The sequence below is a fragment of the Leuresthes tenuis genome, unplaced genomic scaffold, assembly GCF_036924035.1.
Source record: "Leuresthes tenuis unplaced genomic scaffold, fLeuTen1.0.hap1 SCAF_16, whole genome shotgun sequence".
Lineage (NCBI taxonomy): Eukaryota > Metazoa > Chordata > Actinopteri > Atheriniformes > Atherinopsidae > Leuresthes > Leuresthes tenuis.
The window spans coordinates 13,117,995-13,132,216 of NW_027325370.1; the positions used below are offsets into that span (position 1 = coordinate 13,117,995).

General features: G+C 38.5%; 1 protein-coding gene across 2 annotated transcripts in view; it reads left to right on the forward strand.

Annotated features, from left to right (window-relative positions):
* Window positions 1–1,134: 1,134 nt before the first annotated feature.
* Window positions 1,135–14,222, forward strand: part of bsna (bassoon presynaptic cytomatrix protein a) — a 141,143-nt gene continuing 128,055 nt past the window's right edge. For both annotated transcript variants that reach the window (XM_072367605.1, XM_072367606.1), the window contains exon 1: window positions 1,135–1,532. In XM_072367605.1, coding sequence (XP_072223706.1) covers window positions 1,354–1,532 — 179 coding nt within the window. In that variant the 5' untranslated portion in view covers window positions 1,135–1,353. The remainder of the gene's footprint in view (window positions 1,533–14,222) is intronic.

The following is a 14,222-nucleotide window of genomic DNA, read 5'->3' on the forward strand; positions in this document are numbered from 1 at the left end:
GGTGGCAGACAAACATGAAACATTAGAATACACGTTTTTACCCTTAAAGTAAGTGCAATGGGAATGTTGGGAATAATTTGATATTTTTTAAAATAACTTGAAAATGAAATCCTAAATCTGTGCAGGATGGAGACCTGCAATTTAAAGCAAATAATATTTTAAGTGAATAATCTTTTGTGATATTACGGCCAGACATTTATTTATATTGATATAGTTTTGAGATATTGAAATAATTACTTCATAAAATACTTTTAATTTTCGAATTATGAATTTCCATTCATCACCTTTTTACTATTGACTTTAAGAACCCACAAAAAGCCTTTAGTGGCCTTTCCAGATGTAATCAACCTCCAACATGTTAAATAAAAAGAAATGTATATATTTTCTTAAATTCTGAAGTTAACCAACAGGAACCACCAATCTGAATGAATGGAAAGCACCAAACGGGCCGGTAAGACTATGAAGTGTTTTCCAACACGTGACACGCCAGTGCAGTGCATCCTCGCGCCTCTGCGCGTTCCCGTCACTCTTCGCGTATTTCTTTGAGAGAACAAGAATGATGTGAATGTGTACGCCCCCCTCCTCCTCCTCTGACTCTCCACTTCCCCTCTTCTCAGCATCAGCAGCAAGGACAACAACAATTCGCGTCCCAGCGTTTGTCGTCTCACAATCACTAAAGAATTCGGTCGTGGGTATAGTTTTCGGGTCAAACAGACATATTACAGGCAACGCACCTTCGTTATGAATCTACTTTTTATTGGCAGTTGTTTTGACTTAATATCACTTTTCTATCTTTTATGGTGAATTTGATCATCCTGTGGACATCGATTATAATAAAACCAAGCTATTGATAGTTTATGTGGAAATACTCAGAACAGTAAATACTACTTTAATTTTCTTCATCCTTGTGCCCCTTTTTCATATGATGCTCGTGCACTGATTATTTTAAGATTGATCTCCTTATTGTTTCTTGCATTCTAATCTTGGCAACATAATTTCACCTACGGGACTCATCCAACTTTGATATAATCGAATGTAATCTGGCTTTCTCTCGCCCCTCACACCTTCACTTCCCCTCACCGTTGCCGTGGGCGTGCAGCGCGCTCCCGCCATCACGTCAGGAGGAGGCAGCCTACTGGTGCTGAAGCTGAGGAGGATGAGGATGATGATGGCGGTGATGGAGGAGCAGCGCTGAGTTTGCCCTCTCAGTTTTCTCTCCCCCTTTCTTCCATTCATTATTTTTGATTGACTAAAACAAAACGACGGCATAGACACATAAAAACGACGCCACCAATTTGACCTAAAACCTTTCTCCACCTCCCTCCCGTCTCCTGAGCTGAGACCGAGACCGAGATGGGGAACGAAGCGAGCATGGAGGGCGGCGGGGAGCCGGGAGCCGCCGGGATGATGGGGTCGGTCATGCCCGGTGGACCCGGAACAGGACCGGGGGCAGGACAGCACATGAAGCCGGTCAACGGTGCCGCTGCCGGGGGAGGAATGGGAGTCGGAGGCCCTGGAATGGGAATGACGAGGTAGGAGCAGCAGTACTGGAAAGGTTTCGGATAGAAGGGGCTGGGTGAAGTGTACAGGATGGCACCACATACAATGTGTGTTTTAACGCGGAAATGGCTGGTAGAAAACAGTTGTCAGTTGAGTTAAATTTTACATAGAGGGGATCAGTTTTATGTTACAAAGAAGTCCCCCCTAGACTGTGCAAGATTTTCAATCTGAGTCTGGACTCTCAAATTAACAGCCACATCGCTGTCCGTGGTGCTGAAGCACTATGAGCTGCACCGCGAAGCCCGAACGGTTGATTTTAACATTCCTAGTTTCCTAAAATAGGTTTGACATTGCATGCACAACCACCATGCCCCTGTGCTCTGTGTTACACTTATCAGCATAGAATCTGTACGGCTGCTGTTTTGGTCTCGGATTGAAATGATTTGATTCCGCGGTGTCATGTGCTATCGTAATAGTATTTCCTCCTTCTTTGGCACGGGTTGTGCTTTGGCGTAGAGTGTTGCACTGTACATGTCTTTCATAGCCGTGTCCCTCATTTTTGTCCCCCTGGTTTATCGCTTGAAAGCTTTAACGTTTGCGTCATTAATCAAACGTGATAGTGGTCCAATTGTGGTGCTTTATGTTGGAGATGGGATGCAGCTGGGTGCTTAAAGCGCCTTCTTACTCTCGCGTGTTTCCGCATGGGCGAGGGGAGGATGCTGATTGTGTGTGTTTGTGCATGCGTGTGCATGTGCGTGTTCGTACGTTAAGGGGCTTGTCTTGCAATGTAGGCGTGCGTTTGGTGATGCGTACCATTGGTACTATAAGAAACGCTATAGTTTCCCGTTACTGACGTTAGAACATCTGATCTCAAAGACAGATATTGTGTACCACCGTATCATACAAAACCAAACCCAACCAGGCTTAATATCTCAGTCTTAATAAATGACATCTTTGGGTGTGACATCTTTGCTTTTGAGATCCCTTTTTCTCAGTTTAGTCTCATTATGCTTTAAATACACAACACATTCATGATTCCTTCATTACGGCCAGGATGTCAAACTGTAAGCTAATATCTGACATAGCCCAACAACCATAAGCATTCCCAACATCTGCTGGATGCAGTAAAAAAGCTATAAAATAGCCATTGCATACCATTGCATCAGCGGTACAAACAGCATGACATATGACACTTCATAACTCTGTTCCATGCACATATGATAAAATCTTACCTTTTGGTATATGCATATACATTTTTTGCCCCTTTATGGTCTGTGGTATGTGCCACTGTGTAAACATTACGCTACATACGTCCTAATGTAAGAGTATCCCTTGATATGCTTGATTCAATAACATGAATGCAGATGCTACATATTCTTGTAAACGCCGTCATTCAGGATCACCAGCTTTACTTTATCACTTCATTCATACAATCACTCCGCTTACAAGTTTCTGCATGGAAATCCACTAAAATTACATTCTGTGAAAATAATGCAGGGGCTACAACTGGCCTACATGCGCTGATATCAGTGTGTGCAGATTCTATTAAGGACACATCCTGGGTTTGATTCATGCTACTATAGGAGAGCAGAGCAGAGAAGCGCAGGCCTATCCATCATTATATAACACAGGGACTTGGAGAGCAGATGACAGCTTCAGCTCACTGCCGATAAACGACAACAGAGCTGAACATGCTTTGATGCATTATTGGCGCATTATTCTAGTTTAAAGAATTCAGTGTGATCCAGCCTTTCTCTTTGCTGCTTTTATGTGATTCTGCTTATTTCAGCGCTCCTGGTTTTCAGACCTCGCACCCACATTTAAAAAATTAATTTGGAATAAAAGCCAATGGTTCTTGTGGCGTTCTGCACCTCTCATTAAGTACATACAACGGCGTAATATGAGGCCATGTGAACAGATTGAATCACGTGCAGAGCGTGTTTGCTCACCCCCCGTCACTCTCACACACTCCCTCCCTCTTCTGCGCTGCTCTGCCTCACGCTTGCTTCGATCACTCCCTCTCGCTCCCATTCTCCTCTGCACACTTGCATACATTGTTTCTCTCCTTTCCCTGTATCTTTTTTCTTTTTGTCTGTTGTGTTCTATATAATTTGCACGCTTATATTCTTTAAATAGCACTGAGGACGCTATCCTTTATAACCCTCTTTCCTTCACTCCTCTTTCTTTTCTTCTGCTTTTGACTATCTATTTCTTTTTCACTCAGTCTTGCAATTTCCTGTGCTTTTATATTTCTACTTTCTTTTCTCAAGAAATTTAATAAACTATGCAGGTATTATCACATGCCCTTTATATAGTGATAATGTAAAGCAGAAGGTGAATGGGAGATGGTAGAATTATGGAATATATTTCTTTTTATGAATCTCTTGAAAAAATCAAAACCAGCAACATGCTTGTTTATTTCTGTCACTTGTGTGCATCATAGTTCTTAACAAAAGCTATTTGAATTTAAGATAAAAGCGCATTTTGTGGGTATTATTATTTCAAGGCGATATTTAAAGCAGAAAGATGGTATAAGGAGTATTCATTCAAAATTAATTACATGTGCCCATGTAATGAATTCATCCATTTCAGGCTTTAGGTACTGAGACAATGCTTGTTAGTTATTACAATTTGCCGTTGGTTTCATGATACTCCACAACAGTGACCAACAATAATGCAAATAATCCAAAATGGAACAGGTGAGGTTTCTTTTTTTCAATACAGTTACGTCATTAGGCACCAGCAATTATGCTGCTTTTTTTGATAGAGGATGAAAATCTTTTCCCCATCCCCTTTCCTCTTCCACTCAGTCTCTGTTTTCAACCAATAACTAGCAACCTATAAATGGCTCAACCTTTACAATAAGATACAACCTCACAGCTATATGTGAGTACTGATAGGGAGAGGGAAAGATAAGCGTTAAGGGAGAGAGGTAGGGAGAAAGAGGGAGCGAGCTGAAGGAGGGTAGAGAAACTGGTAGGAAAAAGGATGAAGTGGAGCTGGAATACCCTTCTCTGAAATAAATAAATATATGAATAGATAAATTAGTAAAAGATGGAGAAAGGGACTAATGAGGCAGTAATTAATCAAAAGGTGAGTTAATCAGGAGCGAAGTAATCTGAGAAAACATTAACAGGAGACAAATCAAATGTGAAACCTATTTAGTTATAACTTATTGCATATTAGTTTGATCTCACTTTGAAATGAAAGAGATCAACATTAAGGAAATAGAAATGTAAACTCAGCTTTTCAATATTTTTGTACCTGCATATAAATAACTGGTATATAAGTTTGGGTGCACTCACTCTAGCTAAAATCCAAGCCATCGAGTGGAGTATTATTGTGATAATGCATGCGATATGTATGGCATTTATGTAGCAATGAGGAATACGTACAGTCCTGTGTAATGGGACTCATACATTGTGCCACCATTTAATCCTTTCTTTACTCCTGTCACATTCACCACAGCTGTTAGTACATGTAATTCTGGGGGACTGGCTGAAATGAGAGATACTGTTGAATTTTGTAGGGAGGAAGGTCTCGAAACAGATTGTTCAGGCACACTGCAGTCTTCCAAATATGATACATAAGACTGACATTTATGGTAACTAGACTTGTTTTTCAAAGTAGCACAATTGAAATTTAGTGGCCAATATGGAAGGCTTGAAATAAAAAAAAAAACAGTGACCACATGATAAAGAGGGGAGAGCCCAAAATTAGTGACAGAGTTAACAAAAGACTAGTAAAATGTTTAATGCTAGAGAATATTTCAGGAGTAAACATGTGGACGACATAGACAAATGGTTACTAGAAACTTAAGGATACCACTTCTCTATGTAGTATGGCATAAAGTGATTTAATCATCTACAGTACATAATATGAATAGGGATATCTTCCAGGGACAAAGCTTAAGAACAATTTTACTGATCCTTACTTTCAGGCCCTCAGATGGCACTACTTTAAAAACAGACCTTTTCTGTGGTGGAAATCTTAAAATAGGGTGCATTGGTTCACACGGCATGGATAACTTCCACATCCATGAAGGCACCACTAATGATAAACATAATTTAGAGGCTTTAGGGCAACATATGCTACCATAAAGAGCATATCAGATCACGTCTGTCATATTTCAGCAAGAAAATGCCAAACAGCTTTCTACTCCTATTAAAAGGGCATAAATAATACATTGATAATAGATGGATAAATAAATGGTCGAACCTGGTCTGTCTCCAGGTCACTGAAAACATTTATCACAGTTTCAAAATAGTACAGTGGACATGGTGTTCTCAGTTTCCAAATAGTGACATAGTGTTAAAAGAAGGGGTGATCCAACAGTAAACCCCTGGCTTAATATTTTTAAAATCTGTTTATAATGGGCTTCCCTTTTTAAAAAAAAAAAAAAGCATTCAAATTTTTGACATGTTTTCCTTGTACTAATTACTGTTTAATATATATGAAAATGGCTTTTTAAAACACTGAAATTAGAAGGGGGTGTGGGGGAAAAAAAGGACAAGCTTTGTGGTTAGAAAGTGGGATGGAGATAGAAAATGGAGATTGAGAATTCAGCTTTCCAGATGGTGAAAGGAAAAGTAGTTAGTGAGCATAGCAAAAACAAGGAGAGAGAGAGAGAGACTGAGCTCTGCAGCACATATCGAGCAGACGGTTCCTTTGCTCTGAAAGCACACGCTCATGTTACATCTGACTCAACTCGCATGCATTCTATCGTGCATATTTATCATATACAGTACTGGCTGGATCATGTCTGCATTTCTGAGTGAGTGTGTGCGTATGAATGTGTGTGTGTGTTGATCATGACTTCTTCAGTGTTTTGTGCATATGATCAGTAACTTGGTGACTCACTTATCAAGTCCTGTGTGAGTAAGACTAGTGTAAGAAAATAATGTGTGAACACTGATGAGGAGGTGACTGGTTTTACATTGTTCCTTTCTTCATTGTACTCTTTTTTTTTTTTTTCTTTTTGTGACATGCTGCACACTTAAGTCCAATTTTTACTTTGTGTGCGTGTAGATGAGAGTTTTTGCCTATTAAAGATGACCTAAATTCACATCTTGCTGAAAAGCAACAGCCATATCAGTCTATCAGTGAATGTGTTATGAGGCACTTTGCTGACAGGCTTGCACAGGGTGATGTGATTTTTCTTTTTTTTTCACAGATCAGCAGAGGAACAAACGCTGATACAATTAAATTTTAGATCTGCTAGGTTGACTGATTACAGGTTGCCCTCTAGCCTTGTGTTGATGAGTCTGAAAATGATTTTTGTCATGCAGACTTGATGTCAATTAGAATTTCTCCCAAATTCTCAGGCAGTAGTATCTATCGCAGATGTTTTTTGGTGACATGAATTTCTTGTCTTCTTAGTTCACAAATGGCATGGAAGGTCTTGCTGCAATAAGATAGGCTGTAAAGACCTGTAAAGATTTACCAAAAATTTAAACACCACTTTGGAACTGTTATCATTTCTTAACATATTAACAGGCCATTTGACAGATAAAAACAGTAACAGCCCGTGTCAAGCCTGATATTTGCTAATTCTAATAGTTATTTAGTTGCTACATGTAAGTGTTTTGCTGCATTTATTGGCCAGATGTTTGGTTCATCAGAGCCTGAAAACAGCTACCATCTGCTGCTACTGAAAAACAAGGTTGACATCCTGAAACTAACTCATTCAGTGCTTTATGTGTCATTGTACCAAAGCTATTGGCTAATTAAGCTAAAAAGCTCTCCAGACTCTCCAGAGTTGTATAGATGGTGGTTTAATTTCTACAAATAAAACATTTATGGTTTGATTCATGGTTAATATGTAACTTGGAGAATTTTCAACAAAAGGGACCATGTGACTCAAAATGAGTCATGAAGAACACGGAACTCATTGAAACTGGTCTTATGGTGTTATCACAACATGACAACAGCACTTGTACCCAAAAACAAACTCACAAAATACTGTTTAAAGAAATTAATTTACACATTACAACAAAGAACTACTATACTATGGTTTTGGTTGGATTAAAAAAACAAAAACAAAAAAAAAACGGATAAATAGTTGTAAATACATCTTCACGAGCATTACAGGATAAAACTGAATAGGAAAAAAATAAAACGAAAAATGAAAGTGTGATTTGACAAAATATACAGAAAGTAATAAAGTAGTGTTGCATATGCTTTTTGATATTACACAGAGGTTAGATTGCACGTGTCACGTATGTTTTTGGGGAGGAGCGCTTTGTGTTATTGATTGAGTAAATAAATAAGCTATGTATGTGTTGTGTTCAAGGACCAACTCTCTCAAACAGTGCAATTGAGTACACCAACGTGAGAGATCTGAGTTTCAGTTGCTTGAAAAATCAGCCAAGTATTGAAATCTGTCTCTCAAACATGAAATGATTTTAACTGAATGTGAAAAGAAACCTTTACTGCAAGAATTGACAATGGCCAGATATAAAATATCAGACATCAGCATGCTTGAAAGGCTTTAGAATTGAGGCAAAACAAATAAAATAACAGAAGTCCACAGTGTACAAAGCTGTAGTTTTTTTTAAAAAAAGAACAACAAATTTGTAAAATCACTATGATTTCAAGGTCCCATCAGTTTTTTCTTTTCACTTCTCACCTTTGCTGGGTAGGAATTGGAAATGCATGGCTACGGTTCACCATCAGGTTTTTAAACTTTTATTGTGATGCTCCTTTATTTATTGCATAGAAATGTAGCTATTACACTTTTTGGAGTGAGAGTGGGTCGAGTTTTCCAAACGTACAGTCAGAACACGTAATTCTTTGCAAAGATTGTAGATAACTTTTACCTGGACTGGCTGCAGGGCAAGTTCCTTGTCAACAACTGATAGCATCTAAAGGTCAGTATAATCAAGCCTGGCTTCCCCTTAGTCTTCACCAAATAACCTGCAAAAGTTGCACTGAATGAATCAGAGGTATAAATGCAAAAGCAAGAGCATGTTTCTGTGCAGGTGTTACAAACTGCATGTGTGTGAAAGTGTGAGAGAGGGGTTGAGCAACAAGCAGGGGCTCTCTATATTTACACAGCCTATTATCAGGAGGCCATGCAGCTTCCAAATACTAAACATGTTTGGGAGGCTGCACCTGGAGATAAGATGGCAATAAGCACAATATCATAGCCCAAGATGGTATTAGTTTTTAGCAAATAGATGCTGTCGCTGGAGCTCATGGGTGAAACCCAGAAACAGATTGAACAGATATGATACGGCTATCTCAGCCGAATGAGAGGTGAAATCTGTGGAATCACAGGGAAGACACTGGTGGATAATGGATTATCTGTTGGGTTTTTCAACCTAAAGATTGAAAACAGAAGAAACAAAAAAACTGTAGTCTCTCCAAAAAAAAAAAAAAAAAAAAGTGTCCTGTTATGTAATGGGCCTTTTCCACTGTGGGAAGTTACTCACCTGTGACAGAACTTGCCACTATTGTCCCAATAGACAAACCGTGATTTTAACCCAGAGTGTAGAAAGTGCAGTTAAAGCACAAAAGAATACACGCTTTAAAGCATCCTTTCAGAAAATTAAAACAGTTAACGCCCACCATCCCACAATGTTTTATCAATCATTATTTAAAACAAATTGAGTAAAAGTCAAAAAGTGGATATTAATCAATCCACAAAAGTCTTTTAACTGTAAAAGTTCCCTAGAGCTACGCAGAATGAGTATACATGTTTAGAGCATCAAAACAATGTAAAGTCTCTGGGCTGAGTTATGACCGGTGGGTTGGGCAAGTGTGAAAAGGTCTAATGCATGTGTGCAGAGGACCTTGTAATAGGAAGTAAACTTAAAATGCAGAAAGCTAGCTCATGAGCAGTTTTTATATTTGAGTCCACCTTGATTCTACCTGACACGAGACTCTGCCAGAAGTGTCATGCAGATGCCAGAGAACAACAGTTTCCCCACTGCAGGTATGCTAGTTGTGGCCTGCTGAATATGATGTTTTGGAAGCACATAGAAGCATGTGCTGTATACATGTGAATGAACCGAGTTCACTGCTGAAACAAAGAACGGGGGCACCAGAAGAGCAAGAATTCATCACGGTCTGTATTCATAATACAATAAAGCCAGCTGGAAATTGCTCTGTAAAACTGCAGTGTTGTAGCTGCAGTCACTATCATACTAAACTGTGTGCTCTGTCTTCAACCTCAGTGTTTCCAGTCCAGGCTGTTGCTGAACTGAACATCCAAGTAACAGAACTGTATAACATTTAAGCAAGCATCTGGCCTCTCACGATGAATATGAAAACTAAAAGCTTGAAAGCTACACTACCTTTTTTAAAAAAAATTCAAATTTTTTTAAAATTTATCTTTCAGGTTGGAACTTGCCACAATATTTCAACACAAAGAATCAAAATTCCAGATTAAAGAGGCTTTCTCGTGTTGGCAGTGATTCTTAGAGTGCTGTGTCCCCTTCCAGGGCTCAGCAGGGATTTGTAACAGACACCAACACAGCTTGCCCTGACCTCATGTTGTGAACAGAGTGCCTATCTGCCTGAACCACCTCAGCCAGCACTGAAAGTTTGCACAATAATGTCAGGTTGGCAATTTCAGACCTTAAACAGTATTAGTCTGGGATCCATCCCAATATGAAGGACTTCTACATTATTATCTGGTCTCCTCTACATGACCAAATAGAGTTTAGGAAACATTATGATGTTATACTCTACTGATTTCCTGTGTTTCACAACAAAGACAGTCAATTCCGTGCAAAAACATCTTATTCCAAAATTCGTTGTATTTGAGCACACTCTGCTAGTTCTGTTTTGTTTGTTTGTTTCACTCCTGTCTTCTATTGGTGGATTATGTCCTCTGGTATGAATATGTATATATATATGTATGTATGTATATATATATATATATATATATATATATATATATATATATATTTGGCCTCCAAAAAATTTTTAATGTTTTTTTTTTTTAAGTACTTGAATCAATTAGATTTTATTTAAGCGATTATATCTATGATCATTGATTTTATTTTATTTTATTATTTATTTATTTTAATTATTATTTTTATTCTTATTTTTTTCTTTAAAAAAATATTTTTTTTGGACCTACATTTTTTGAGTGTGTTTGAACCTGGTTCATAGCTTTTGATCAATCAGAGATAAACAAAGTCTATATTGTAACAAACTTCAAAATCTTTCCATTCCATGCGGATAGAAATCCATTACAATGGCTCAAATGTCAATTCATCCTCTATACCTCCTTTATCTTGTCGATGGTCATACTATGATGGAACCTGTCACAGGGGCTAACTCAAAGAGACAGCCTTAACCAACAGCCAGTCTCACTTACCAGTCAACCTAACATGGATGTTTTTTGACTGTGGGAGGAAAGCCAAACACCTTTGTTTGAAAGAGCATAGCATATTGCAAATGGCCAGGATTCAAACCTGAGCTGGCTGCACTGAGGAGCTTAAGCCCTGTACATGATGCACCAACTGTGCCAGTTGAGCATTGCACTTCTTCACTTTTGAACCAGACTTTCTTCTTTTTCGTATTTGTCTTTTAACATGCAATTTGCCAGATTATTCCCCAATCAGGGTAGTGGTGTGAATTTCTAAGCTGCTCAAATAAAAATTAAAAGTCTCTGTTAGTTTCTTGCTGAACTGATGCTGTGATTTCTGAACAGTTCAGACAGGAAATCATCTGGGGAAAATGTATTTTTAATCCCCAGCTGTCAGCAGATTGAGGAAAATGGAATGAATAAAAGACAACCATACTTGAAAGCAATCATGCATCTTTTATGCAGAAAAGAGGAACTAGCATAAAGCGTTATCCTGTATCTCATTTAGAACTTCAAAACACAAAATAAAGGGACACTATTGACCAGCAGTTGCTATAAATATACGAGCTAAGAACAGCAGTGAAATGTATTTGCATTTTCCTTGCTGACCCAAATCTCACATTGTGAAAACACATTCACTGCCAATGCGCAACAAGATGGGACAATTTTGGAAAGTGTTCAAACTGAAAATTGTGGTGAGGAATTTCTGCTCTCATTCGTTCACAGCTACAGGTTTTACTCAAAGCATTTCAGTGTCTCGTGTTCTAACAACAGGTTGAGAGGTCCTCTTACCCAGCCAAAAAAATCCTACCCAGGTTCTGATGTGGACAAATTGATTGGCTCCGAGTTGAGCTGTGTCCAGGTGAATAGAAAACATCTGTTGGGTCAACAGTGGCACTGCACAGCTCCTCTGTCTGCCAGAAAACAACACGACAGGGACCGATTAATAAGTCTGGTCTGGTCAGAAAAAACTCCCCAGATACCGAGACAGAGACTGACATACGGTGGCCTGGCCTGACATTTACTTGGATACAAGTGCCCAGTATTTTTCCAATCAAATACTACGCACTAAGATGAAGTGTGAGTAGAACAGAACAATCCATGAATGAATTACCAGAAAAGTAATAACCAAAAAGGCAACTTCTTTTGATGACTAACATAAGAAAAATGCCAAGAAAAATGCATACCATGTTCAGTAGAGTATGTATAGTGTATAGTGGTGTGGTGGTACTGTTGCCTCACAAAAAGAGGGTTCCTGGTTTGAAGCTGAGGCCTTTCTGTGTGGAGTTTGCATTTTCTCCCTGTGCATATGGAATATATGAAAATATGGACCTTCTAGCTTCTATTATTAGATTATCATATATTATGTATTGAATTATGGATTTGTTGTCCAAACAACTCAAATACATTGATTAAGAATAGGCAATTGAGATTTGTTGAGTAAATCTTATTGAAAAACAGTATAAAGTTGGCAGTGTCATGGTGTCACATTGTAGTTTAGTTTATTGAGTTCTTTGTGTTTCCAGTTCTTCCCTTGTGAGTCTTGTCATGTTTTCTGTTGTTTTCCCTCCTTTCTTTGATTGATTGTGTTCACCTGGAGCTTGTTTGTCTCTGTGTATTTAAAGCCCTAACCTTTCATTTGTCTTGCCCCGTTTTACCTGCCAGTCTTTTCTTTCCTGTTAGTTTCTTTATTGCTTTGATTTCCAATTTTGGATTTATGTGGTCGACTCTTCACACAGCACCTTTACTTCATTCAGTAAGTTTAATTGCTATTCACCTTTGTTTTTCGCCTCACTCATGGTAGCTCTGTGGCATTTTGGCCGTGCATGCTGCCCTCACTTGGCAGACGCTGTAGAGGCTGGACAAAGTTTGAAGCCACATGGTTGCTGCACTCAGATAACTGTCATGTTGACAAGCATGTCTGGTGAATTAAAGACTGTGATAAACATGTAATACTTGTCCCAATTATTTTCTTAGCATCAAAACTTGAAAATGTAGTTAGTGGGCTACAAATAACATCTACTTACAGACAACCCTCTGGGTTAAATTTCAAACTAGACCAAAATTTATTATGTATAGAATGGGCACTAATTTCCTCCAACAGACACTTTTGTCTCGTTTTATCAGCATCACCTGTAGAAGCTGTTAGTGTTAAAGCACTTTTAAGGAACTTCCTCATAGGCTTTGTGTCTCAGGCTACATTGGCTGCATTCCTTTCCCATGCAGTAAATGTAAATAGGTGCTGCTCTTACCGCTTCTCAGAAAACTTAGAATGCTTTCATTTAGTGTGGTTTTAGTTGGGGGTTTTCCCTTAGTCCTGGCTTATAGGACTCTTTGGCATTTAGAAAAACGTGGCGCAGTGCACTTTTATAAAAACAATGCAATGTAAAATCCAGTGCTATAAAGGCATTAATCTTTTACTCTCTTTTGACAAGCCAGGTGTCTCAGTGGCTTCCAAGTGAATAGCTTGTTGTGACAACTTTGACTTATTCAGTTTCATGCTGCCATTTTTCCAGCAGATGTTTACCAATTGTTCATTTACATTTCAAGTAAAATTCAAATTGAATTTATCGTAACACATCATGTTTAGACAATGCTCTTTTGCGTGTCAGTCTTTCTGTCCAGGCCTGTGGTTTAATAACATCTACACTCACTGTTTGTTTCATTCAGTTGAAAATGCATTTCCTGCTACTTCCATTTGTTTGTCAGTGAATATTATGCTGTGCTCTGCCATTTTTTCCCCCTCTGTGCACTAGCGAAGGTCATACCGTGTTTTCTCATTATGTTGTCACTACCTGACAGCAAATGCTACCTGTATTGATACTGTGGCTGTGTATGGTGTGTGTGTGCTCACTTACACTTATATGTATGTGCTCCATCTCATATTAATCTTTTGCCCTCGCACTGCAAAATCTGATGAATGGGAGCCTTTTCTTTGTCAGTAAGTTTCAACCTTTTCTGTTAGTTTCTTACAGAGCATTAAACTGATTTACTGCTCTGTCCTCTATTCTTCCTTGTGGTTTGATTAAAGATGGTGGGTGAGGAAAAATGTTTTTCTTATGTGAACCCAGGAAAAAAAACTAAAACAGACTTAAAAAATACATATTTTTACTCTAAACCAGAGTATCAAAAGTTTTATGTCAATCTAAAGTGGGTTTATGAGAGTTTAATGACGTTTAAGCAATATTCAACCTCATAATCGCTCCAATTTCCTTTTCAAAATCTGCTATTATTACTACTTATTGTGTTTGTTCACTGACAAAGCCAAGTAGAGCGACAATTTCCTCTGAATGGCAGAGGTTAATTTCCAGTACAGTACTGCCTCTGCAGTCATTTGGACACAGCATGGGGTTAGGCACAGAGAAAGTCACTAAAATGGGATGTTATTGTCACCAGCATGAAA